Consider the following 25,661-nt stretch of genomic DNA (forward strand, 5'->3'; position numbering starts at 1 on the left):
TGGGAAAACTGGACAGCTACATGTAAAAGAATGAAATTAGAACACTCCATAACACCATACACAAAAATTAACTCAAAATGGATTAAAGACCTAAATGTAAGGCCAGACGCTATAAAACTCTTAGAGGAAAACATAGGCAGACCACTCTATGACATAAATCACAGCAAGATCCTTTTTGACCCACCTCCTGGAGAAATGGAAATAAAACCCAAAATAAACAAATGGGACCTAATGAAACTTCAAAGCTTTTGCACAGCAAAGGAAACCATAAACAAGACGAAAAGACAACCCTCAGAATGGGAGAAAATATTTGCAAATGAAGCAACTGACAAAGGATTAATCTCCAAAATTTACAAGCAGCTCATGCAGCTCAATATCAAAATAACAAACAACCCAATCCAAAAATGGGCAGAAGACCTAAATAGACATTTCTCCAGAGAAGATATACAGACTGCCAACAAACACATGAAAGAATGCTCAACATCATTAATCATTAGAGAAATGCAAATCAAAACTGCAGTGAGTTATCACCTCACACCAGTCAGAATGGCCATCTTCAAAAAATCTACAAACAATAAATGCTGGAGAGGGTGTGGAGAAAAGGGAACCCTGTTGCACTGTTGGTGGGAATGTAGATTGATACAACCACTATCAGAGAACAGTATGGAGGTTCCTTAAAAAACTAAAATACAACCCAGCAATCCCACTACTGGGCATATACCCTGAGAAAACCATAATTCAAAAAGTCATGTAACACAATGTTCATTGCAGCACTATTTACAATTGCCAGGACATGGAAGCAACCTAAGTGTCGTCCATCGATAGAGGAATGGATAAAGAAGATGTGGCACATATATACAATGGAATATCACTCAGCCATAAAAAGAAACGAAATTGAGTTATTTGTAGTGAGGTGGATGGACATAGAGTCTGTCACACAAAGTGAAGTAAGTCAGAATGAGAAAAGCAAATACCGTATGCTAACACATATATATGGAATCTAAAAAAAAAAAAAGGTTCTGAAGAACCTAGGGTCAGGACAGAAATAAAGATGCAGACATAGAGAATGGACTTGAGGATATGGGGAGGGGGAAGGGTAAGCTGGGACGAACTGAGAGAGTGGCATGGACATATATACACTACCAAACGTAAAATAGCTAGTGGGAAGCAGCCGCATAGCACAGGGAGATCAGCTCAGTGCTCTGTGACCACCTAGAGGGGTGGGATAGGGAGGGTAGGAGGGAGACACAAGAGGGAGGGGATATGGGGATATATGTATATCTGATTCACTTTGTTATAAAGCAGTAACTAACACATCATTGTAAAGCAATTACACTCCAATAAAGCTGTTAAAAAAAAAAAAAAAAAAAGCAGAAGCATTCAGAGACAGACAGCAGTATAGTTGGTACCAGGAGTGGGGAATGGGGAGTGACTGTCCAAAGGGCACAGGGTTTCTGTTTGGGCTGAACAGGTTCTTCAAATGGATAGTGGTGATTTTGCACAACACTGTGAATGTAAATGCCACCCAATTTTACACTTAAAAATGGTTGAAACGGTAAATTTGTTGTGTATATTTCATCACAGCAAAAATTTTTTTAGAAAAGGAAAAAAAGTAGATGCAGCACACCGTCTTTCAGACACGACCAATTTATTCAGGAAACTCAAAGTTCAGTTTGGCAAAGTATATCCAGGGGCAGGGTTTGGGATGATCATGTCATCGGAGGCAACCACATTTTCTAGAGCTATTTGGCCATGGGGTAGTATCTGAAGGAAAGAAAACAAAACTTTAAAAAATAATTTAGGGTGTGTGGGTGATAAAACATAAATATTTGCAGAGGAAAACAAACAACCAGCTTACACAACTGAGGCACGAGAAACGCTGACGCTAGTAGAAACCCTTTATTCCATTTAGTTCGACAGACATTGAGCACCTAATATGTTCCAGACACTGGGGTAGCTGCCGAGGCTGAGGTGGAAGTACAGAAATCACCAAGACGTCATCCCTGTCCTTAAGAAGTTTACAACAGCACGTGTAGAAGTGAGGGCTACGGGTGAGAAGCCAAAAAGCCTGCTCAGAAACCTGGAAGGAGGCTTAAGTCGGGACCCTCTTAAATTAGGTGGTGTGGGTGAGGCAGGGGATAGCATGCCAAGCAAAGACAACTCTGGTGTCTAAGCATGTCTTGGCAACCGGAAATGGTCTACTTCCTCCACAGCTTTCAGTGTGTGAGAGGGGAAGGGGTATTCAAAGGTATTTAGTTTTATTTTAATCCCTGTCATCATCAGCCCATTATAAGAGATTGACTAGGAAGTGAAAATGATTAAAAAAAAAAACCCACCACATCCAAGTTTGAAGAGGCAGGGACATAGACGGGAAATACCGTTTCATAGTGTTAGTGTAAACTCAACTGCTTGTGTATATCCATTTAGCAGCTTAAGTAAAACCATCAAAAGAGGAAAAAACCCACTGGCAGCACCACAGTTCATCATGGCAGAACACAGTCTCTCCCGTTAGACTATAAAGATAGTTTTGGCTACTGCCAAGGGTGGATGCAAGGGCACGATGGAAACTGAAGTCCATATTTTACACACAAATTAAAGTCTATAAACATTTCAAACTTAACTGAACATAGATGACGAAGAGGGCTTAGAAGAGATAATTTGGGGAGACAGATGAACTCTTTGTAGACTGATCTAAAGATGACTTGGGGTGCTGTACCTCCTATTTTAAAAAAATACAGGATGAACAAGTCTGAATATTAGTTTACTATATGTATAACATACATCTCAAAAAGAATTCTAATGCAACATACTACTAATCAAACATCACAGTTTCTGCTTTTGCAATTTACACAAATTACCTGAATTTTAATACTTTAGGGAACCCTTACAAACACAATACACAACAAGTTGTAATATTATTCATCATCCTTAACTTCTGAAAGTTTGGGTTATATTATTTTATCTTAAAGGAAAACTAATATTTATAAATCTCATTTTCCCACAGAATTAATTCATCACTCATTTTAAAAAATAATTTTTAAAAAAGAAGCTTCCCTGTAAGCCTTTATCAATGGTAAATTGGAATGCAAACACCTGCCAGGCTTTGACGAAATAAAAATAAACAACTTATTATGACCAGCACCTCATAAAACCAAAACCTCCTTTTGAAGTACAAAGTTCAGTTCTTCTTGCCCTCTTACTAAATGCTAATCCGAACCCTCCCCGATCTACGAACCATTCTGGTTTATGTCACAGACATACAGTATTTTTTAACATTAAGAAATTCTTGACATGGTACCATAAATAGTTGTTAGAACCAAAGTGACTCAGAGTACTAGAACAGATATAATAGCACACTGAAATAGTTTAAGGGTAAAATTAAAAAAAAATATCTATCATGGTCTTATTAATTCAAATTAAAAATCAAAGGATGAAGTATCATTTCAGACCTATATACATCAAGATGCCAGTTCTTATAAAAATGCACTTTAGTTGTATATGCAAAAATAATTTTATATTAATTTTATTTAACTTTAATGAATTTTCCCCAACTCTAACATTAAAAACATAAAAAGAACTTAAATTTTAATGGCAAAAGTTCCTGTTTTCCCCATCTATTAAAAAGAATTTTGTTTTCCCTTATTAACATACAATGCCCTGTTGTTAAGGCACAACTTGTTTTTAGGATAAAAATGAAACCATAGGTTTATTTTACACAACAGTTACAAGGCAGACTTTTGTAGGCATATGCTGAAAATAATTAAATAAGCCTTAAATTCAACCAAGATCTAAACTGAAAAATCACTGCTTCTGTCCACAAGCAGCCACCACACAGCCAGGAGAAGTAGTTGCAACTAGATTCCAAACAGTCCCTGTTTTAAACCTGCCAGAGCTTGTCTCCAGAAGGCCATTTTCAAGCTGTTATCAAGGAGAGGCAAGCTGGATATTTCCTTTTCTGAGGAACAGGGGGTGGCACTCCAGCTTTCTTTACTTATGTTTAAGCTAGGAGAGACAGCTGTCACCTTCCAAGCCCGAGTAAAATCCAACTTCTGAATTAAACATCTGAGACAGGGCAGATGCCTGCTTGGCATCCTCCCTTGGCTACCCTTCCCCTGGGCTTCCTTCTTCCCTAGTCTTTTCTTAGTCACTGCCCCTCCCACTGCCTCTGACTCAATTTGCACAATATTCAAAGGAAGCACCCAGAAAACAGGAAGAATTTGCACAATTACTACTTAAAACACACAGACCAAGACGCTTGTTACTTCATTATACAGCCATAAACAATTCAATATTTAGAATCAAAGAAAAACTCTAAAATTGGGGAAAGGGGACAATTGAATAACAAAGACAAACATGACCCATTTGTAGGCTCTGATACTCTCAACTGAAATAGGGATACAATATGAAAACTCATAGAGAAAGCAAGTTCTCTCCAGCAGGCAGAGCACAGCCAACTCTTGTATTTTCTGCATTTTCATTCTTTGAAGGATGGGTCAGAAGAAACGCTCTGTAAAGACAGAGGACTTGGGTTATACGTGACAGTTACTTTGTGGTTTTGAAGGTGATTTTCCTTTACTTTTTGAGGAGTCTTTGAAAAGTAATTTTCAGCTAGGACTCTGCCAGGACGACTCTCCATCGGAACTTTACTAGAGTCTCCGTTCTGCCCTAAGATTTCAGCAACCAATCGTGGAGATGTAGGTCTATGAGACAATTCGGGGATTAAGTGCTGGGGAAGAGTATACTGGTGAAGAAAGAGAAACAGAAATAAAAGGAGAACATTAATCAACAGGCTAGGGTGATAGGGAACAAGGTAGAGACAAAGAGGGGCTGAGGAAGGGGACAGTTGATGGATCCTGAGGTTATCAATGTCAAGATGAGGGAAAGGGAGACAAGGAACTGGGGAGGTGAGGATCACTAAAAGTAAACATTTTAGAAATAACTGTATTTATGTCATTCTTGGGAGATATTATCTGTCTCACTTATTCATGAAGGTGTTTTACTGGTATGTCCTGGCACAATAATGTCTTACATAAATAAATATAAATACTGTTCTTTGTACTTACATTAGTTCTATAATGTATACTGACTTTAAGAAACAAAATGTTTTAAAATGAAATTTTTATAAAAGCACTTAAAAATCATTAGTACTATACTATACCCAACAAATCACAAACATGATGCATTTAACTGTCGGCCAATATCTTAATTTTTGCACACAACAAAGCCCTTCACAAAGTCATTATCTACATGTGGTTTAACAAAATTAAAAATAAAACCAAAGCACCATGCTTGCTAATATGAACTAGTCCCATTTCCTAATATGCTAGTCCCTTTTCCCTAAGTTTGACACATTACAATGAAAACAAATGTTTGTACTACAGGACTCTGGAAACAGCATATGCCTTTGCCATCCCTCCTGAGAAAAAGGATTTCCTCATCTCGTTGCAAAAAAAGATGCAGTCTCTAATATTCTGCTCAGAATTCCTAAGTCCTGTTTAAATATCAAGTGTTCCAACTACCAAAACTTTGAATGAATTTTCATGATCAAAACCCTACCTATCAAGGCCCATTACCCTACCAGATTGGTGACCAGTTGCTAGAGACTGGGTGGTAATGTGTGTATCACACTAGGTCCAATTCCCCAGTGAGGAATAAGGACCTTGGACAGTGTAATTTGCAAACCTAATGTTGTGAGCACATTCCACCAGGTGAGGATGCCCATCTTTTGGTCAACTTTACCTCCAAGATAGGAAAATAAATGGAAAGTTGATTTAGGGTTAAAAAATCTAAAAAGAAAAAGAAAGCGAGAGAGAAAGAGAGAGAGAGGAAGGAAGAAAGATATAAAGAAAAGAAACCATGAAACCACAAGAAATGCCTCTCCTTACCAGTGTTATGGAATAAAACCATAGCAAAGTCACGTGAAATAATGCTACTGTTTACCCGAAATTTCCAGCTATCACATTGAAAGAAATCAGACATCCCAATGGAAGATATCCTACAAAGCAAGGTTCAAATTACAGTGACACAGTGAATATGTCACAACCTTTCTTCCAACCAGATTCTGCACACTTGAATAGGAAAAAAATTCAACAAAAAGTAACTCCAATCTTCATTTTTTTAATCTGAAGGGAAGATACAAATTATCTCAAAAGTTAATACTTAGTTTGGTTAGGTTAGATCCATTTATTAATGGTAAAACTAACCACGGCAAAAGCAACCTTAACTTATTCTTGATAATGAGAGAATCTCTATACACAAACCTGGCAAATTTTTTAAAAAGTACTATAACAAGGCTTTTGAAAATAATAAAAGCTAGCTCAATTCACATAATGTCAAATAACTTTCAGTTAATAAGAGGATCATTTATATTTTTATAATGCCTTATACAGCATATTTTATCCCTAATGAGAAAATATACCAAATTCTAATGCTAACCCTGAAACCTTAATCCAAACCTTACAAGTTAAAGACTAAATGCTGGTCAAGAGGGAAAGGATGGAACCATGCACCGTCCACAGGGCAAATGAAAACTACCAGCAAGATGGCAGAAATGTTGAACCCATAGGTACAAACACACTTTTCTTTATAAAAACAAAACAAAACACACACACACAGAAATTACAGTTACAACGCAACCATCATGTATCTATACTCGCTACTAGCTGGTGAACCTGTTATTAAAGTTTCAAAGAAAAAAAACAATTTAAGCTTTTTCTATTTTAATCCATAAGAAATATATTCAGTAAGTGATAGAGAATTTGTTGCATATTAATGAATTTGTAGCTTCTTGTGCTTTCCATCTGAACTAGGGGTAAAAACCCCCAATTATTTTATTTTCAATGAGATATAATTGTAAAGTAATATTAAACATCTACACAAAATCAATCCTTTCTTCAGCCCAATTCTATATGAAAGTACTAACAGTGAAGATTCATGATATTGTGTGAAAATGGTGACTCATAACAATGTAGACTCGACTATAGATTTTAATTCACAAATATATATATATGCGCCTTGTGTATGACAACTGTACGAAAATAGTCTCAAAAATAAAGACGATACTTGAGACAGGAAGCAACCCATTCTCCCTGATCTTGCATCCTATTACAGGGAAAATAAGTCTCTGATGCTTCATAAATACTTTAAAAAGTTCGGGATGGCCTTAACCATGCAGGCTCCACCAAAGCTTTGAAGCCTCCAGCGTTCCAGGCTGACCATTCAGCTCTGGAGGAGCGGTGACCTGTGACCAGCGTGGCTTATTTATGTCCTGTCTTCTCTAGACTGGGGAGTTTTCTGACCAGAGCTTGGTGGTTCATTCTGATGCTGGCGAGGAGCCCTCCTTCAATGCCGTCGGAGCCCGTGTAACTGATTTCTTCCCCGCTCAGGGTAGTCATATGCCCCCCGAGGGCTTTTAAGATGGCGTTGCCAGCACATATATCCCACTTTTTGATGTATGTCACATGGATATATAGATCAGCTTTTTCTTGACTCTTATCAGGCACATCCAAGAGTGCTAAAACTTTATAACCTACAAGATAAACACAGAATTCAGGTTATTGTCTGGAAGATTTGAAGAAAGGAGCTTACTGCTTTGAGTACATTGTTAAAATAACAGCACAGGGTGTGCAGGAGATCTCTGTACTATCTTTGCCACTGCTAAGTCTAAACTTATTTTTAAAAAGTTTTTTTTTTTAAGTAATAGCGCAGACATTAAACCCAAATGAGCCAAAAAAAAATACTGCAAAGTAATTTATTAAGCTGTTCTCAAATACAAACAAATATATGCCTATAATATTTTAAATTTAAATCCACTTTGTGCTTGTCTGCTACGGGGTGATACCTTCAACATGAATCGTCTCCTATGGACTACTAAACTAAAGCTAAACACCCACAGGTTTCCCTTGAGTCTCCAGGAAGGCTGGATTTGAAAGAAGAAAGCACAAAATAATGCTACTATCTTAAGTCTTTTTCGTAATGAGGCAGAATTTTAAAAATAAAATAAAACAAACCCAGAAGAAACTGGGTCTAAAATCTAGTTTATCCCATTCCTACTGGGCATTTTGGATATCACCTTTCCTAACCAAACTGAGAGTCTGTAAGAAAACAATAAAGCCATGTTAAGAAAGACACGTATAGGTCAGCAGTAAACGAAAACTATTAGGCTTAAAGGTTAAAAGCACTACTTTTCCCTTTATTACTCTGCTGAAAAGGTTTTCAAACACAAATGTTTCCGACTATAATTTGCTATTTGTTTGAATTACAACACTTCTGCCATATTAAACAACACTCAAAACAAGGTGGGCAAACGGCCCAGGAGCTAAGTCTGGGCCACGGCCTGCTTTTGTGCAGCCCTCAAGCTATAGATGGTTTTTTTTTGTTTTTTTTTTTTTGGTATTTTTAAAGCACGGTTAAAAAAAAATCAAATAATAGTATGCAAAAGAGATCATGTGACTCACAAAGCCTAATATTTACTATTGGGCCTTTCAGAAAAAGTCAGCTGCCCCGAGCTAGAACATAGGGAATGCAACAATACAGGATCTGCATTAAGCTGGATGGGCACTAGACTCTGTGGCTCCTCCCAGACACGAAAGCTGAGGAGTTCAGGGGCCTTAACAGTGACCAAGGGGTTGGCCATTCTAGTAACACTTCTGATGATTCCTGGCACCCTGCTGCTAAATAAAGCGTTGTGATGTGCTGGATCTTTCTTCCTCTCCTTGCTATTCTTACAGTTAAACTAATAGCACAATTATTTCACCATCAGATCATATATATAACCACCATCAATGTCAGAAATATGCTTTTGTAGTATTCGAGGAACAGAAATCACCATTGTGAGACTGTTTCTATTGTGAGACTGTCTCTACCAAGGAGGCACGTATGACTGAATCCCACTCTCGAGATCACCAAGTAGGAGACCATGCCTGTCTTGAAAGCCCACTGTCCATTCTCACTTTCTTCCCAAGGATGGGACAACCAAGTGTGCCTCCTGACATGGCCTTGGCCCCACAGGGAACACTGCACAGGCACCGCAGGGGAGCAGGAACATACCAGCACCACCCGCCGGGATGATTGTGGTCTGGTTTCCGAAAGTCTGAAGAGCAACCTGCTTGACCATTCCTGAATGTGAGCGAGACACAACGATCCTCGGGGTCTTCTCATTGTAAGAAGCGCGGGCTTTCACATTTGACCCATGGTCTACCATTGCCCAAGCTGGAAAGAAAATGGAACAGCCAGTAATGGCATCGAAGCTTTTAAAACCAGAACTCAAAGTACCAAGAGTGACTGAAAAAAAACTTCTTCCAAAGAATTACTCATACTTTTTTCCAAAACAGGAAGCTTTCATTTTCTGAGTACAAGAGTAATATGTTTATTTTTTTTACAATAGTCACATATTAAAACAAAACTAAAAGAGGCTACGCAATCCTGCCCAACCAGAAACAGTGACTATCAACTCCTCGGCTTAAGAAAGCCCGGGCTCCAGAGCTCCCTGTAGGGCAGCTGCTGAGTCTTCACTGGGACCATGCTGCAACTCAACTTCTCCTCCCTCCCTCCCTCCCTTCCACAAATCTGATCCCGAGAGCACTCTCTAGTAAACATCCTGCACTCTAATCTCCACCCCAAAGTCTGATTCCTGGGCAACACAACCTGCGGCAACCTACGACATAATTCAAAATTTAAAAACGACTTTTCTTCTATACTACCTTTTCGTCTGATATATTCATGGTTTCAACTATTTGTATATTGGCTCAATTTCCTAATGAGCTTTATAAATATAAAACAGTCAAAGAGGTAGGAGAGTTAGGTTTACATACCTGCTACACCAGAGAGTATAAAAAGAAAACACACTAGATTTCAAAGTAGACCAGAAATTTTTAAGGTGAGGAGATTGCAGAGATGGCTTGAAATGTTTTTCTTGGTTTTGAAGTTTTCTTTACTGACTACCAAACTATACAAGAAAACAAACTTCCTCATAAATATCTCAATGAGATTACTATTCTAGTAGTCACTCACTGTGAGATAAAATATAGTCCACCACAGCTAGCAATGTAGGCAGCTATGTTACCACTTACTCCTGGCTGCAGAAAAAAATTTTAAAAATGAACAGAGTCTAGGTTTCTGAGTTCCCCAAGCTGACAGCAGTCTCTCAGATTCTTCTCCCACGTCTTTCCAAAACCACACACAGCAACAAAGAGAACAAAAACAGAGTTAACTAATACCTAAAGAATAAGTAGGAGACAGAGGATAGCTATAAACACAGATTTATCAGAAAGAAGGGGAGTAAATACCAAAGATCAGCAGAGTAAGTACCGCAGCTGACCCTGTATAGGGAATATGGCAGGAGCTTCATGGAAGTGGTGGCAAACTCAGACAGCAATAGCCAGAATCCCTCCCCAGAAGGAAAGGTCCCATCTAAAATGAGCACTACTGAAAGGAGGCCTGAGACTTGGCAACAAAGCAGCGGGTAAAGGAGGCTCGGAGAAGACACGGAAACAAGAGTGAAGTCTCAAGAGCATACTGGATGAAGAACAACATCTGTTAGGACGTTTCTCTAAGAGAGCCAATTTGGAAGACGGCAAAGAGGACTAAAAAGAAGGACGGGGTTGAAGGTAAGGGCCCTATTGAAACAAGAAAGGGTCAAACAAGAAAGAAAAAAATGTGAAAACAACAAAAAAAGAGGCCTACTAATAAAGACAATGCCTTCCTCACACTAACATTAAAGAAAGCTCGTAAATCAAGAATTACCCAAACCTCTGTCCTGCTACCACCCCTCCCCCAATTCCACAGAAACTGGATCAAATAGAAATAAGAAATATAGAACTGCAATGTCTATTGAAAAAGAAAAAAACATAAGGAATGACGACTAAAACATTTCAGGCTACTTGAAAATTTCTACAAAGCAGAGTTAAGACTATAATGCAACATTGCAACACAGTTAAAAATAAACAAGCAACAAAAAAATAAAAAGAATGCTATGGAACAAATAAAAAAGAACAAATCAGAAGAGGTAAATAAACAATAGGAAGATATGAAATGGGAACTCATATAAAACAGGAAATAAACTGAAGAAAAAAAAAAAGGACAGGGCTTCCCTGGTGGCGCAGTGGTTGAGAGTCTGCCTGCCAATGCAGGGGACATGGGTTCGTGCCCCAGTCTGGGAGGATCCCACGTGCCACGGAGCGGCTGGGCCCGTGAGCCATGGCCGCTGGGCCTGCGCGTCCGGAGCCTGTGCTCCGCAACGGGAGAGGCCACAACAGTGAGACGCCCGCGTACCGCAAAAACAAACAAACAAACAAAAGGACAAAATCATTAAAGGCTTAGTACTAAATCACAGGATACACAAGGGACAACAGAAATGCCCAAAAGCATAGAAAGCAATAAGAAAAACAAAAAATAAATGAGACAAGTAAACACATAAAAGGGACCAGAGTAAAAGTGATCCATATGGAAGCCAATGAAAGAAGAGTCAGCATACATACATTAGGAGTCCATGAAACAGAAAAACAAGATGAAACAGAACTAATCTTTAAAATTATGACTCAAGAAAATGTCCTTGAAATAAAGAGAACCTAAATGTCCACATTGAGACATAATATGGAATGTCTCATGAATGCCAGAATGCCAACTCTGAATCTGAGATAAGTCATAGTTCTTTTATGAGACTCTAAAGATAATGTTCTTTGGCATTCCAGGCAAAAAGACCAAGCTACTTACAAAGAACAGAAAATCAGGTTATAAGCCTTTTTGTCAAGATTCAACACATGCCTACACAGATGTCACACCAGTTCAAGAGTTTATACCATTTAACCAAGAAAAAACAGTGTATAGTGGGTTGAATAAAGTCCTACCAAAGTTCAGGTCTACCCTGAGCCGTCAGAATGTGACCTCATTTGGAAATAGGGTCTTTGCAGATGTAAAGCTGAGGTCATAATGGATTAGAGTGGACCCTAAATTTAATGACTGGTATCCTTATAAGAAGAGGAAATGCAGAAATACAGAGACAAAGAGAATGTGAAGAAGGAGACATGAATTGGAGGGAAGTGTCTACAAACCAAGGCAGACCAAGGAATGCCTGGAGCCACCAGAAGCTGGAAGAGGCAAGGAAGGAGTCTTCTCTTGAGTGTGACACTGTCAACCACTTGAGATCAGACTTCTGGCCTCCAGAAATGTGAGAATATAGTTCTATTGTTTTAAGCCACCCAGTCTGTGGTAATTTGTTATAACTTCCCTAGGAAACAAATACAGTTTTAAAATACATATATTTTATAACTAGCCAAGTGGTCTTTCCAAGTGTCAACACTATAGAAAAAGCTTTTCCCATGTAAGAACTCAGGTAATTTGGCATTCATGAGCTAGCTCTTCTAAAGTAATCTATTAGAGGACAGGCTTTATCCAACCAAAGGATGACTGAGGAACTCTCAGCGGAAGTACTGCTGGTAAGCACTGAATAAGTGTAACTGTGGATTTAAGAGAAAGACAAAGATAGGAAAAAGGTGTAGAAATGTTACCTCATAGTTGATTACTGAGAGTTGAAGGACACCATTTAAATCTGAAGATTTGAATAGTGGAGTAGAAAGATAAACATCAAAAAAATTTGATTGACTAACATGGGGATAGTTGGTCAAGAAGGCTAAACTAAGCTAATTTAATTGCTGCTGCTAGGAGAGAACCAATAGGTAATAGCTGAAGAAGATGACTATATAGTGGTTATTTAAAGAGAAAAGTATATATTAAAGTGTTACTAAAAAATGCAACAACAGAAGAACAAATTAAACTTAAAAAATAATAACTGTAGTTTGAGTCACATTGAATATATAAAAATCCAGGAGATACGGATATTAAAGAGAGAGAGAGAATGCCTACTCTTGCCCCAGAATAACATCTGTTTGCACGGGAGGTGGTTTTTACCCTAACCCTAACTTGAAAAATTGGTAAAGGAAAAGAGTACAGTGTCTTTGAGTAGAAACCATGTTTTACAGTAAATAAATAACCCCAAGTTGATGGAGAACTTTCTCTACAGAACTTCAGCTGACATACGTAGAAAAAAACAACAGAATTGAAAATCCCATTTTACATCTTAAATAGATCTTAAAACTATTATATGGAAGGTTTAATGGAATCCTGATTTCAAATGATGCCAAAATCTCTCTCTAGATTACCTGCTGATACCAAGAGAATCACCATAATTTTATAACTGAGAAGTCTGGTCATGACACCTTAACCATCTTATTAACATCATTAATAGTGAGATGACACGTATGTAACATAATGTGATGCAGTAGGAAGTACATGAAGAGTACCTAAAATGTGTTCTTGAGAAAAATATTTAACCTTAATCCAATCAAGCCTCCAGATCTGTTACACTTTATAAGAAAAAGAAGATGAAAAATAAACAAGTTAAACAACAGCCTGGGAAAATAATGAGAAGAATCCAAAAGGCAGGACATTCTATGACAAGGGGCCTGATCTCAACAAGTCAATGTCTGGAGATACAGGGGACTGGGGGCTGTTCTAGGATCTAGATTAGAAGAATTTAACATAGCAACCTAACAACCAAAAGAAATGCTTGTCCTTGACTGGATTTTGGTCTGATGTAACAGGTTGTAAAATCCAATTTAGGAACAGTTGGGGGAAATGTGACTACTGGGTCAATTATGGAATATTTCTTAATTTTATTATTATATTAATAGTACTGTTCTTGTTTAGAAACATGTTCTTTTTAGACATGCATATTGAAATATATAGGGGTAAAATGTCATGATCCTTGTAATTTTCTCTAAAGTACATAGGCAAATAAATAAATAAATGAATAAATGAATAAGAGCAAATATATAAAAATGTTATCAACTGTTAAATCTGGATGGAGTACATGAAAATTCATTATAATTGGGTTTTTGAATTATTCGTAATAAAAGTAAAATAAGAAATGAGAAGCAAAAAAATCCTCTAAATTCTTTTTAGAGATGATCAAAAAGTTTTATTAAGAAGTGAATTTACAATGCTGTATCTCTAGAGGTCAGTATTGTGTAAGAGAATAAAGACTATATCTCAGTAGATAGTACAAGAGTAATTTTAGATAAGAATTACTAATTTAATATTAAAAATATATATTTCAGATCACATAAACTCAAGACATTCAGTCATAACATTTATATGGACAAAATTATTTCAAGCCCCTTAAAAAAAATACAGTAGGTGCTTAAATAAATATAAGCGATTGATGTTGATGATAAGGCAGCAGTGATAAGCTAAAACAGCAGCCAACAGAATATGTTTAGTCTATAAGACATGCTAACAAAAAGTCCAGTAGGAAATAGAAAGTGGTTGGTACTTTTCTACACATACTTCAGACATTATCACTTATTTTATAGCTACAAATTTCCACTGAGTGGATACACTACACCTACTTGATATTACTTCATTAAAATACGTACTATTCTAGTATCTCTTGCTTTAAGTATTTCACTCAGTGAATTAATTCTAATTAAGTCTGAGAAGAATTTTGATCAGCTTTGTTCTAACTGTTGCCAGCAACAATAATATCTAGCTCCCATTATGGTCAAGTGTAGCTAAATTCTGGTAAATACACAATACTTGACAGTTTGTACTCTGCCAACATCAATATACAGTCTGGATGTGAAAACAATAGTCCCAAAGAGGGCACAAGCCAAACAAACCTCCGATCCAGGAATGGAAGGTCAACCCACACCTAATTAAGGGCGTATTGATTCTTTTGGAATGTTTGCTGACTAGAAGCACCTTATGTTCCTAAGCCTATGAGGGGGTATATCGTATATTCTGATGGAATAAAGGTTTTTAAAAATGGAGGTTTTATTATCACCATTCTCCCTCCTAACATGAACAGATATGGAGACCAGGACCTATCGGCCTCTCTGATATCAACTTTCTCTGCATTTTCTCTATCCCACTTCTAATTCTCTTTGGGCAGCAGGCTCTGTTGGCAGCTAAGCACGCCACGTGACATTTGGCCAATGAGATGAAGCGGAGGGCTTCAAAGTCAGTCTTTCCAAATAGAATATCTAAGATAGATCTTTTGTCCCTCTTCTTTGCCCTTTCTTCCTGCCTAGAATAGAGCCATGGTAACCGGAATCGCCCATTTTTGTGAGCAAGCAAACAAAATGCCACCTTCTAAGAAGAAAGAGCAGAAAGAGGAGTCAGGCATTTAAGAGGATCAGAAGCCACCGAATCACTCCTACCCTGGGCCGTCTTAATTAGGTGAGAAAAATAAAGCCCTTACTTGTCTAACCACTGCAAAGACGATTTATTTTATACGCAGCTAAAGGCAGTCCTAACTGACAGAAACAGGCATGAGGGACGCTGTCAGAAGAATGAGAGGATCTCAAAGACTTAAGCCCTGTACACAACCTTTATGTGCCTGTTTTCTCTTTTTTATTAAAAGAAAGTCACCTATTTCCTATTTTATATTCTTTCCAGAGTTACTTTGAGACTGAAATGAATTTATGTCAATACACTTCACTAACTGTGAAAATACTAAACAAATGTAAGATACTAATAAGGAGTGGATGGCTCTTACAGTAACATTTTACTGTATGGTTTTCTCGATGAGAGCTGCCTAAGGTCCTTTTCTCATCTACAAGAAAGACAACATTTTTCTTTGTCCCCCAGAGTTATTGAAAGGTTCAAATGCGAGAACATAAACTTGTAAACACCACACACGTGAGGACTCATGGAGTTATTATTCCGAAAGCGGTGTGATACACCATTTGCATGGAATTCCTGGGGTGGACTCTTCTGCTTTAGCTGGATGATCTTGAGGAACATATCAAATTTCTGAGTCTCATTTTCTCACCTGTAAGTGCGATGCTAGTAGTAACCGTGTCCCTCCCTCAGGAGCTGGACAAAGTGTAGCAGTACTGCTACATTACACGCCAATATCCACTCTCCCTGTGTTCCCTGAGGGACAGAGCCCCTGAATTTCAGCTTGGAGAGCCACTGAAAATAAAGACTACATTTCTTCACCTCCCTTGTGGCTGGATTCCAGCTATGTTTTGGTCAATGGATGTGAGCTGAAGTGATGTGTACAACTTACAGGTCCAACCCTTAGTGGGAAACATCTTCCGCGTCTGCCTTCTAGCCCTCTCCACTGCTGCAAAGTGGATGAAGCAGTAAGCCATCCTCAGTCATGCAGATGAGGGCAACTAACTTTAGTACAGCAAAACAGCAAGAGAATTTGTGTGAGAATTTGGTACCAGGGAGCTGCCATGGTCTGCTGACATACAGGCTGCTGGAGAAGAGAGAAATAAACTGTTTTGTTCAATCTCCTGTATTTTGGTGCAGATTATTACACAGCTTCAGCTAGAAGTCTAACCTGTATAATAACTAACTTGGTAAGGATGAAATGAAATATGTGAAGGCAATCCATAAACCATTAAGCAATTATGTAATTAATCTTAAGGCACGCTACCACAGTGATGGCATGAAGCTGCTGTAGCTCATCAAACTGTCAACTGAAAAAAACGACCTGAATTATGAAAAGGAGTTAAAAGGTCAGATACACAAAGCAGATTTCGTTTTGAAATGCAGAGCCAATCCTCACATATATGTTTAGCCTATCTCAGAGCAGCTAGAATTCGAGTACAAGGTTATTGTGCAAAGCAAATAATCTAGAGTAATAAAAAATTAACTTTGTCTCTATTTCTCTCCACTTGACAGACAGCATTTTTATGCAGTGTCAGCCACACCAACGAGACACGATGGATGAGGCTGGAGTAAACGATAAAACTATACGGATGCCCACTGTGTTAGTTTCCTAGGGCTGCCATAACACATTACCACAAACTTGGTGGCTTACAATGAGAGAAATTTATTTTCTCACAGTCTGGAGGCCAGCAAGTCCAAAATCCCGAAGGTGGCAGGGTTTGTTCCTTCTGGAAGCTCGAAGGGAGAGTCTGTTCTGCGCCTCTCTCCTAGCTTCTTGTGGCTGCCAGCAGTCTTTGGTGTCCCCCGGCTTGCACGCATCACTCCAGGCCCTGCCTCCTAACACATCGTCTTACCCCTGGTATGTCTGCGTGCTCTCTGTTTCTTCTAAGGATGCTCGCATTGGCTTAAGGGCCCACCCTAATGCAGGATGAGCTCATGCTGATATTTACCTTAATTACATCTGCCAGGACCTTATTTCCAAGAAAGGTCACATTCTGAAGTTCTGGGTTGTTATGAGTTGAACTGTTTTCCCCCGAAAGATATGCTGAAGTCCTGACCCCCAGCACATCAGAACCTGCCTCTATTTGAAAACAGGATCATAAGTTACTAGCAGATGTAATTAGTTAAGATGAAGTCATGCTGGAGTAGGGTAGGCTCTTAATCTACCATGACTGTGTCTTTATAAGAAAAGACACACAGACACAGACACGCAGGGAGACACAACACACACCGATGACAGAGGCAGAGACTGGATTTATACCAAGAAACCCCGGGGATTGCTAGCAAACTACCAGAAGCTAAGAGAAAGATATGGAAGGATTTTTCCCTGTAGGTTTCAGAGAGCATGGCTCTGCCCACACCTTGATTTTGGACTTCTAGCCTCCAAACCTGTGACAGACTATATATCTGCTGTTTAAAGACACACTGTTTATGGCAGCTCTAGAAAACTAATACAGGGATAGATGTGAATTTGAAGGAGACATTATTCAGCCTACTATAACTGGTCATCAGGGCTGCTTTCAATACTGGCAAAGTAGATACTGTCCCCATCAAGAACTTCATCATCGGGCTTCCCTGGTGGCGCAGTGGTTGAGAGTCCGCCTGCCGATGCAGGGGACATGGGTTCGTGCCCTGGTCCGGGAAGATCCCACATGCTGTGGAGCAGCTGGGCCCGTGAGCCATGGCCACTGAGCCTGCGTGTCCGGAGCCTGTGCTCCGCAACGGGAGAGGCCACAACAGTGAGAGGCCCGTGTACCGCAAAAAAAAAAAAAAGAACTTCATCATCTTAGAGAACACTGGAGTCAAAAGGGCCATAATCCTAGCCTCAAGTTTTTGACGGGAGTTACCAATTAAAAGTATGAGGATTCCCTTTAGACTGTCAGCAATACTGCTTATACCACTAATTGTTTCCCTCCACTTCACCACCCTGAAAATTCATGGTGTCATCGTGGACTTGTAACCCAGAGTGCACACCATCACTGATATCTGGAAGACCATGACTAGCCTCTCTGGCAAAGTGCAGATCCCAAAATGTCATCCCAGGATTCATTAGCTCTGACAAGGCTTTGGGCAAGGTCATTCCTGAGCTGAATGGCAAGCTCTTTGGCATGGCCTTCCATATTCCCCCTCCCAACACGACTGTCATGGATCTGACCTGTCACCTGCAGGAAGCTAACAAACATTACTACATCAAGAAAGTGGGGAAGCAAGGGTCTAAAGGAGCTCGGAAGGGCGTCCAGACCTACAGAGGGATTGGCCTGATTATTAAGACTTTCACAGTGATACGACCCAACTGTAATGCTGAGACTGGCACTGCCCTTAACCACTGCAATATGAAGCTCATTTCCTGATATGACAACAGGTTGGGCTAAGTCCACTTCACGTGGATCTCAGAATGTACACAGAATCCAATGTGTAAGAGCCCTGGACCTTATCCCCAGCAACAGCATGATAGAAGCAGAGAGGAGCTCAGCTGCTGGGGAGTCCATGCCCAGTTGTATTCCCCGACATACTAAGAATCGTTCATCTTCATTTAACACAGTTTCTGTTCTCTGAACAAGGTTTAGAAAGCTCTGCTTTGCCATATATTATTAGTACCAACAATAAAATCCTCACTGTATCCAGGGAGGGGGTGAGGTAGGGTAGGGGACTGACTTGAACGATTACTGAGCCACAGCTGAGATTCCAACAGGACAGTAAATACTACAGACAAATGGTTTAATAACGTTAACTCTTGGAAGCTCTAGCATATTTCTTACCTGTATATTCAGAAAATGGCTTGTGTATTACTCCTAGCACAGGTTTACCATTTACAGCCACACACACCATAGTAGTAACATACTTTCGAAGATCCTCTACAAGAAAAAAAAAATCCAATAATAAAAATTATTATTAAAATAATTTTAGGATTGAATTTAAAAATTCAATTTTTAAAGCATTTAGAATTTTAAAAAGCATTTAGAATAGTCCCTGTGCAAGGGATGTGCTCACTAAATATCATCATTATTATATCATCAAATCAATTGCACTCTAGGAAAAACTCTTTACAAACAAACCCCTCAATATTCCATATTTCTACTATTTCTGCAAAATACTGTTTTATAGTTTCAGTTACTATCAGATATACACACCTAGTGTCTTCTCCCTGTTCTCCAAATAGTTCTCTACTGAGTGTCTGTTTTGGGCCAAGTTCCGTACTTAAGCGCTAGACTGCGAAGGTGAAAAAGCAGAAGCCTCCAGATTCAGAGAACGTACCGTTTAGAAGAACAGATATACAAGCAATCAACTTTTACGCACCAGGAGAACAAAGCAAACACAGAACATTATATATCTCTGTGTAAGAAATAGGGACTGAGAGAAGATCCACAGAAGTGAAACAGGAGCTAGGACTAGGTGAAAAGAACAGCAATAGGAGGTGGGAGAAGTAATTCTGTTTTGCTGTTTACTTGCTCCCTGGGTGCCTAGGATTTACTATCTTGAATTCCAAGAACAGATGCATATGGAATAAAACCTAAATTCCAAAAATCACAAGTGAATATTGTATTCTGGCTATATAAATAAATACCTCAATAACGAGCACCTCAATAAGTAAATCAATATGTAAATCAACACTTCAATAAACTGGGGTCCGATAGGAACTATTTTGTTGCTGTGACTGCTAGAAACTTCCCTTCACTAAAGAATCAGTGACACAGTGAGAGGAGGATGCCATAATACAGTGATCTGAGGGAAAAAAAAGGTTGAGAATAATTGATCCACTCCAGAAGATGCACACCACAGTGCTTTAATCCAGCTCTCCATCTTAAAATCTAATTGGAAAAGTTGTGTCAGGCTGGTAAAGTACTTACCACCAGGAATACACCACCTGCCCTTGTTCTGGTTCTCCGATACATAATGGCAACGTGAAGTCTGAGATCAACTTTAATTTAAAATTACCAGTATATTCCTGTGTAGCATCAAGTGGGTCAATCCAGACAGTAACACTCTCCGCTGGCACTTCCTGAGGAGTGGCTATTTCCGTTAGGATGTCCTCAGGAATCTTACGATCCCATAAGATAACCTCCTGATCAGCTGCGTCCACGTGTTCCTCAGTATTTATCTGCATTAAAAAGAATTGACAGTTAGAAAAGTTTTAAAGTTAGAAAAAAATCACTACCTGGAAAAAACAGAATAGAGAAAAACAATTCAGACAAAATCCCATAAATTGAAAGTAGATAAATATTTTTATTTCAAGGAATGCCAATGAAAAATGAAAATATGTAAGAAATTCCAGCGACATTGTCTTCCAGTGCTTTCCAATCTAATATTCGAAATTAGCTTGTTGTGTAAGCAGGACAGAGAATCTAAACATAGAGAAATATAAAAAGAAACTAAACATCAAGGAAACAAGCTATTTAAAACTTGATAATATTTAGGAAAGATAACAGATCTAAACATGTGAAAATGGACTGACAATATTATGGAACACTGAACACAAGTAACTATAAGAGTCAGAAAGAGAAAAGTGACAATAGACTTAAAATTATGCCTTAAAAACAATATGACTTAAAAACAATGATAAAGATGTCAATTCTCCCATCTGTAAACTGCAGATTTAAAGCAACTTCAATCAAAATCCCTACACTTTTTTTAACCCCTTCTTGGAAACAGAACAATCCATTTTGGGGAAAAGGAAAAAAATATATATATGATATATCATGATACATATATGAGATATATATATATGTATGTGTGTGTATGTATATATATATATATATATATATATATATATATATATATATATACATATATAAATATCATGGTGGGGTGACTTTCCTTGACATATTTTGGCTTTTTCCCCCAGCTTCACTGAGGTATAATTGACAAAGCTGAATGTATTTAAAGTGTACAACATGATGAGGTGATATACACATACATTGTGGAGTAAGTACCACAATTAAGTAAATTGACATATCTACCACATCATGTATTCACTTTTTTCTTTTGTGGTGAAAACACTTAAGATCTACTCTTGAAGCAAATTTCATGTATATAATTCAGTAATATAAACCACAGTCACCTTGCTGCACATTAGATCCTCAGAACTTATTCATCTTAGTTATAATTGAAAGTTGCTTTTTTTTTTTTTTTTTTGCGGTACGCGGGCCTCTGACTGCCGTGGCCTCTCCCGTTGCGGAGCACAGGCTCTGGATGCGCAGGCTCAGCGGCCATGGCTCACGGGCCTAGCTGCTCCGCGGCATGTGGAAACTTCCCGGACCGGGGCATGAACCCGTGTCCCCTGCATCGGCAGGCAGGACTCTCAACCACTGCACCACCAGGGAAGCCCGAAAGTTGCTTTATTAAAAAATAAATTTATTTATTTATTTAAATTTGGCTGCGTTGGGTCTTCATTGCTGTGCACGGGCTTTCTCTAGTTGTGGCGAGCAGGGGCTACTCTTCACTGCGGTGCGTGCGCTTCTCATTGCGGTTACATATAAATGTGATACAATATTTTACTTTCTCTGTCTGGTTTATTTCACTTAGCAGAGTTCCCTTCAGGTTCATCTATGTTGTCCCAAATGGCAAGACGTCCTTCTTTTTGAAAGTTGAATAGTATTCCACTTTAGGTGTGTGTGTGCATCACATTTTCTTTATTCATTCATGCATAGATGGACACGTATCTATCCGTTGTTTCCATATCTTAACTATGACGAATATTGTTACAATGCACTTGCGAGTACAGGTATTTCCTCCAGATACTGATTTCATTTCATTCAGATGTATATCCAGAAATGAGACTGCTGGATCATATAGCAGTTCTATTTTAAATTTTTTTTGAAGAACCTCCATACTGTTTTCCATAATGGCTGTACCAATTTACATTCCCACCAACAGTACGAAAGGTAAGAGCTCCCTTTTCTCCACATCCTTGCCAACACTTATCTCTTGTCTATTTGATAAAAGCAATCCTAACAGGTGTGAATTCATGTCTCATTGTGGTTTTGATTTGTATTTTCCTAATGATTAGTGACGTTGAGCACCTTTTCATATATCAGATGGCTAATTACATGTCTTCTTCGGAAAAATGTCTATTTGGGTCCTTTGCCCATTTTTTAATTGAATTATTTATTTTTTGCTACTGAGCTGAGTGACTTCCTTACATGTTTTAGACATTAACCCCTTATCATATATATGGTTTGCAAATACTTTCTGCCATTCCATAGGTTGCCTTTTCATTTACTTGACTGTCTCCTTTCCTGTGCAAAAAGCTTTTTAGTTTGATGTTGTCCCACTTGTTTATCTTTGCTTTTGTTTTCCATGCTTTTTGGTGCCTTTTCCAAAAAAAATCATTGCTAAGACCATGCTAAGGAATTTTAGGTTTTAGGTGTCACACTTAAATCCTCAGTGTATTTTGAGTTAATTTTTGTTGCGTGGTGTAAGATAAAGGTTCAGTTTCATTCTTTTGCATATGGATAACCAGCATTCCCAGGACCATTTATTGAAGAGTCTATCTTTTCCCCATGGTGTGTTCTTGGCACCTTGTCAAAGATTAGCTGGACGTATATGCACTGGATTATTTCTGAACTCTATATTAAATTCCATTGGTCTATGTGTATGTTTTATGCCACTATCATATTGTTTTGATTACTATAGCTTTGTAATATAATTTGAAATCAGAAAGTGTGATGCCTCCAGCTTTGTTCTTGCTTGCCTACTCAGGTCTTTTGTGGTTCCGTATGAATTTTAGGATTGTTTGTTCTAGTTCTCTGAAAAATGCCATTGGAATTTTGATAAGGATTGCACTGAATCTGAAGACTGCTTTGGGGAGTACAGATATTTTAACAATATTAATTTTCCCAATCCAAGAACAAGCAATCTCTTTCCATTTATTTGTATCTTCTTCAATTTCTTTCATCAATGTCTTTCAGTTTTCAGTATACAGGTCTTTCACTGCCTTGGTTAAATTTATTCATATTTTATTGTTTTTGATGTTATTGTAAATGGGATTGTTTTCTTAATTTCTCTTTCAGATAGTTCACTGTTGTTAGTGTACAGAAATATAACTGATTTTTGCATGTTGATTTTGTATCCTACAACTTTACTGAATTTGTTTATTACTTCAAAAGTATTTTGGTGGAGTCTTAAGGGTGTTCTATATGTTAGATTGGCTCATCTGCAGAGACAATTTTACTTCTTCCTTTCTGATTTGGATGCATTTTATTTGTTTTACTTACCTAATTGCTCTGGCCAGGACTTGCAGTACTATGTTGAATGGATGTCGTAAAAGTGAGCATCTTTGTCTTGTTTCTGATCTTAGAGGGAAAACTAAAAGCTTTTCACCACTCAGTACATTAGCTGTGGTCCTGTCATATATGGCCTTTATTATGTTGAGGTATAGTCCTCCTATACTTAATTTGTTGAGAGTTTTTATCATGGAAGTATGTTGAATCATACGATTTTTATCTTTCATTCTGTTCAAGTGGTATATCACCTTGATTGATTTGCATATGTTAAACTGTCCTTACATCCCAGGGGTAAATTCTACTTGATCATGCTGTTTAATCCTTCAAATGTGCTGTTGAATTCAGTTTGCTAGTATTTTGTTGAGAATTTTTACATGTATATTCATCAGGGATGTTGGCCTGTAATGCTCTTTTCTTGTAGTGTCTTTGTATGACTTTGGTATCAGGGTAATGCTGGGAGTGTTGCTACTTCTTCAATTTTTTGGAAGAATTTGGGAAGGACTGGAATTAATTCTTCATTAAATGTTTGGTTGAATTCACTGAAGAAGTCATCTGGTCCTTGGATTTTCTTTGTTGGGAGACTTTTGACTAATGATTTAATCTTACTAATTACAGATCTGTTCAGATATTCTATTTTTTCCTAGTTCAGTCTTGGTAGGTTTTTGTTTTAAGGTATTCATCCATTTCTTCTAGGTTATCCAATTTGTTGGCATATAACTGTTCATAGTAGTCTGTTATGATCCTTTGTATTTTGCAGTATCAGGTGTAATGTCTATGCTTTCATTACTGATTTTATGTATTTGAGTATTCTCTTATCTTAGTCTTGCTAAAGGTTTGTCAATTTTACCTTTTCAAAAAACCAGATCTCAGTTCATATTTTCTATTGCTTTTCTAGTCTCTTATTTCTGCTCTGATCTTTATTATTTCCTTCCTGCTGCTAATTTTGGGCTTAGTTTGTTCTTCTTTTCCTAGTTCCTTGAGGTGTGAGTTAGGTTATTTGAGATTTTTCTTTTTTCTTAATGTAGGCTTTTTTCTTTTTTTGTATAAATTTCCCCCTTGGAACTGCTTTTGCTGCATCCCATAAGCTTTGGTATGTTGTGCTTCCATTTTTGTTTACTTCAAGATATTTTTTTTCATTCCCCTTTTGACTTTTTCTGAGTGTTGTTTAGTTTTCACATATTCGTAAATTTTCCAGCTTTCCTTCTGTTACTGACTTCTAGTTTTACATCATTGTGGTCACAAAAGATGCTTGATATGATTTCAATATTCTTCAATTTGTTAAGACTTGTTTTCTGGCCTAATATGTGATCTATCCTGGAGAATATCCTATGTGAGTTTGAGAAGAATGTGTATTATTCTGCTGCTGCTGAAATGTTCTGTATATGTATGATAGGTCCATTCAATCTATGGCGCAAGTCTATTATTTCTTTCTTGATGATCTGTCTGGATGATCTGTAACTGAAAGTGGGGTACTGAAGTCCCTACTATTGTGCATTGCTCTCTTTCTAGCTTCAGATCTATATTTTCTTAATATATTCAGATGCTCCGATGTTGTGTGCACAGGTATTTACAACTGTTATATCCTCCTAATGAAATGACCCTTTTATCATTACAGATTGACCTTCTTCATCCCTTGTTATAGTTTGCTTTATCTCAATCCCCTACAGCCAGGCCAAGTGCCGAGAGCTTCTCATTTGTTTTCTCTAGGGTGGTGTCCTGAAATGCTCAAGTCTGTGAGCCTTTTCCCCATCCCAGAGTCATGGTGACTTTCTGCATTTGTTCACTAGCCATCTGCAAAGGCTTAATCTCATGGTCTGTGGAAGCATGTGCCAAAATCAGGCCAAAGCGGGTGGGTGGTGTAGGTGAGGCATGTATTGTTGGGGGTGTTCACAGGCCATTTGGGGGGGTTTGCAGGTAAGGAGTCCCCAGTGGCTCATGGGCAGGCTTCCTGACGGCATTTGCAAAGAGGTTAGTAGCATCCGTTTGATGAGTTGAGTCCTGACTTAGGTGCTCCCACAGTTTCTCCCAACCCCTCAGACTTGCAGATCACCTCAGTAATCTAGGTGAGGTGAAAAAAAAGTAGGCCTTTTGGCCAGTGTCTTGCATGGCTAGAAAAGCCAGGCACTCACTCACACACTCCTGTGGGTGAAATCACAGGCTGAAGGGGTCTCTCTCTCTCCTGGCACTGAGCTGTGTTACCTTGACAGAGGGGCAACGTAAGAAAAGTGAAAATGTTCCTTTTACCCTCTTCGATGCATC

At 38.3% G+C, this 25,661-nt stretch overlaps 1 protein-coding gene across 2 annotated transcripts in view; it reads right to left on the reverse strand.

Moving 5' to 3' along the window:
- Positions 1-1,516: 1,516 nt before the first annotated feature.
- BPNT2 (3'(2'), 5'-bisphosphate nucleotidase 2) overlaps positions 1,517-25,661 on the reverse strand; it is a 32,125-nt gene continuing 7,980 nt past the window's right edge. Inside the window, exons 2-6 of one of the 2 annotated variants that reach the window (XM_060035400.1) lie at positions 20,116-20,278; positions 18,939-19,034; positions 9,049-9,210; positions 7,299-7,528; positions 1,517-2,719 (exon numbers count right to left, since the gene is read on the reverse strand). In XM_060035400.1, coding sequence (XP_059891383.1) covers positions 2,645-2,719; positions 7,299-7,528; positions 9,049-9,210; positions 18,939-19,034; positions 20,116-20,278 — 726 coding nt within the window. In that variant the 3' untranslated portion in view covers positions 1,517-2,644. Of the gene's footprint in view, positions 2,720-6,101; positions 7,529-9,048; positions 9,211-18,938; positions 19,035-20,115; positions 20,279-25,661 lie in introns of those variants that run through there. The other variant, XM_060035401.1, reaches the window with a different exon arrangement.

This window comes from Delphinus delphis, chromosome 17 (assembly GCF_949987515.2).
Source record: "Delphinus delphis chromosome 17, mDelDel1.2, whole genome shotgun sequence".
Lineage (NCBI taxonomy): Eukaryota > Metazoa > Chordata > Mammalia > Artiodactyla > Delphinidae > Delphinus > Delphinus delphis.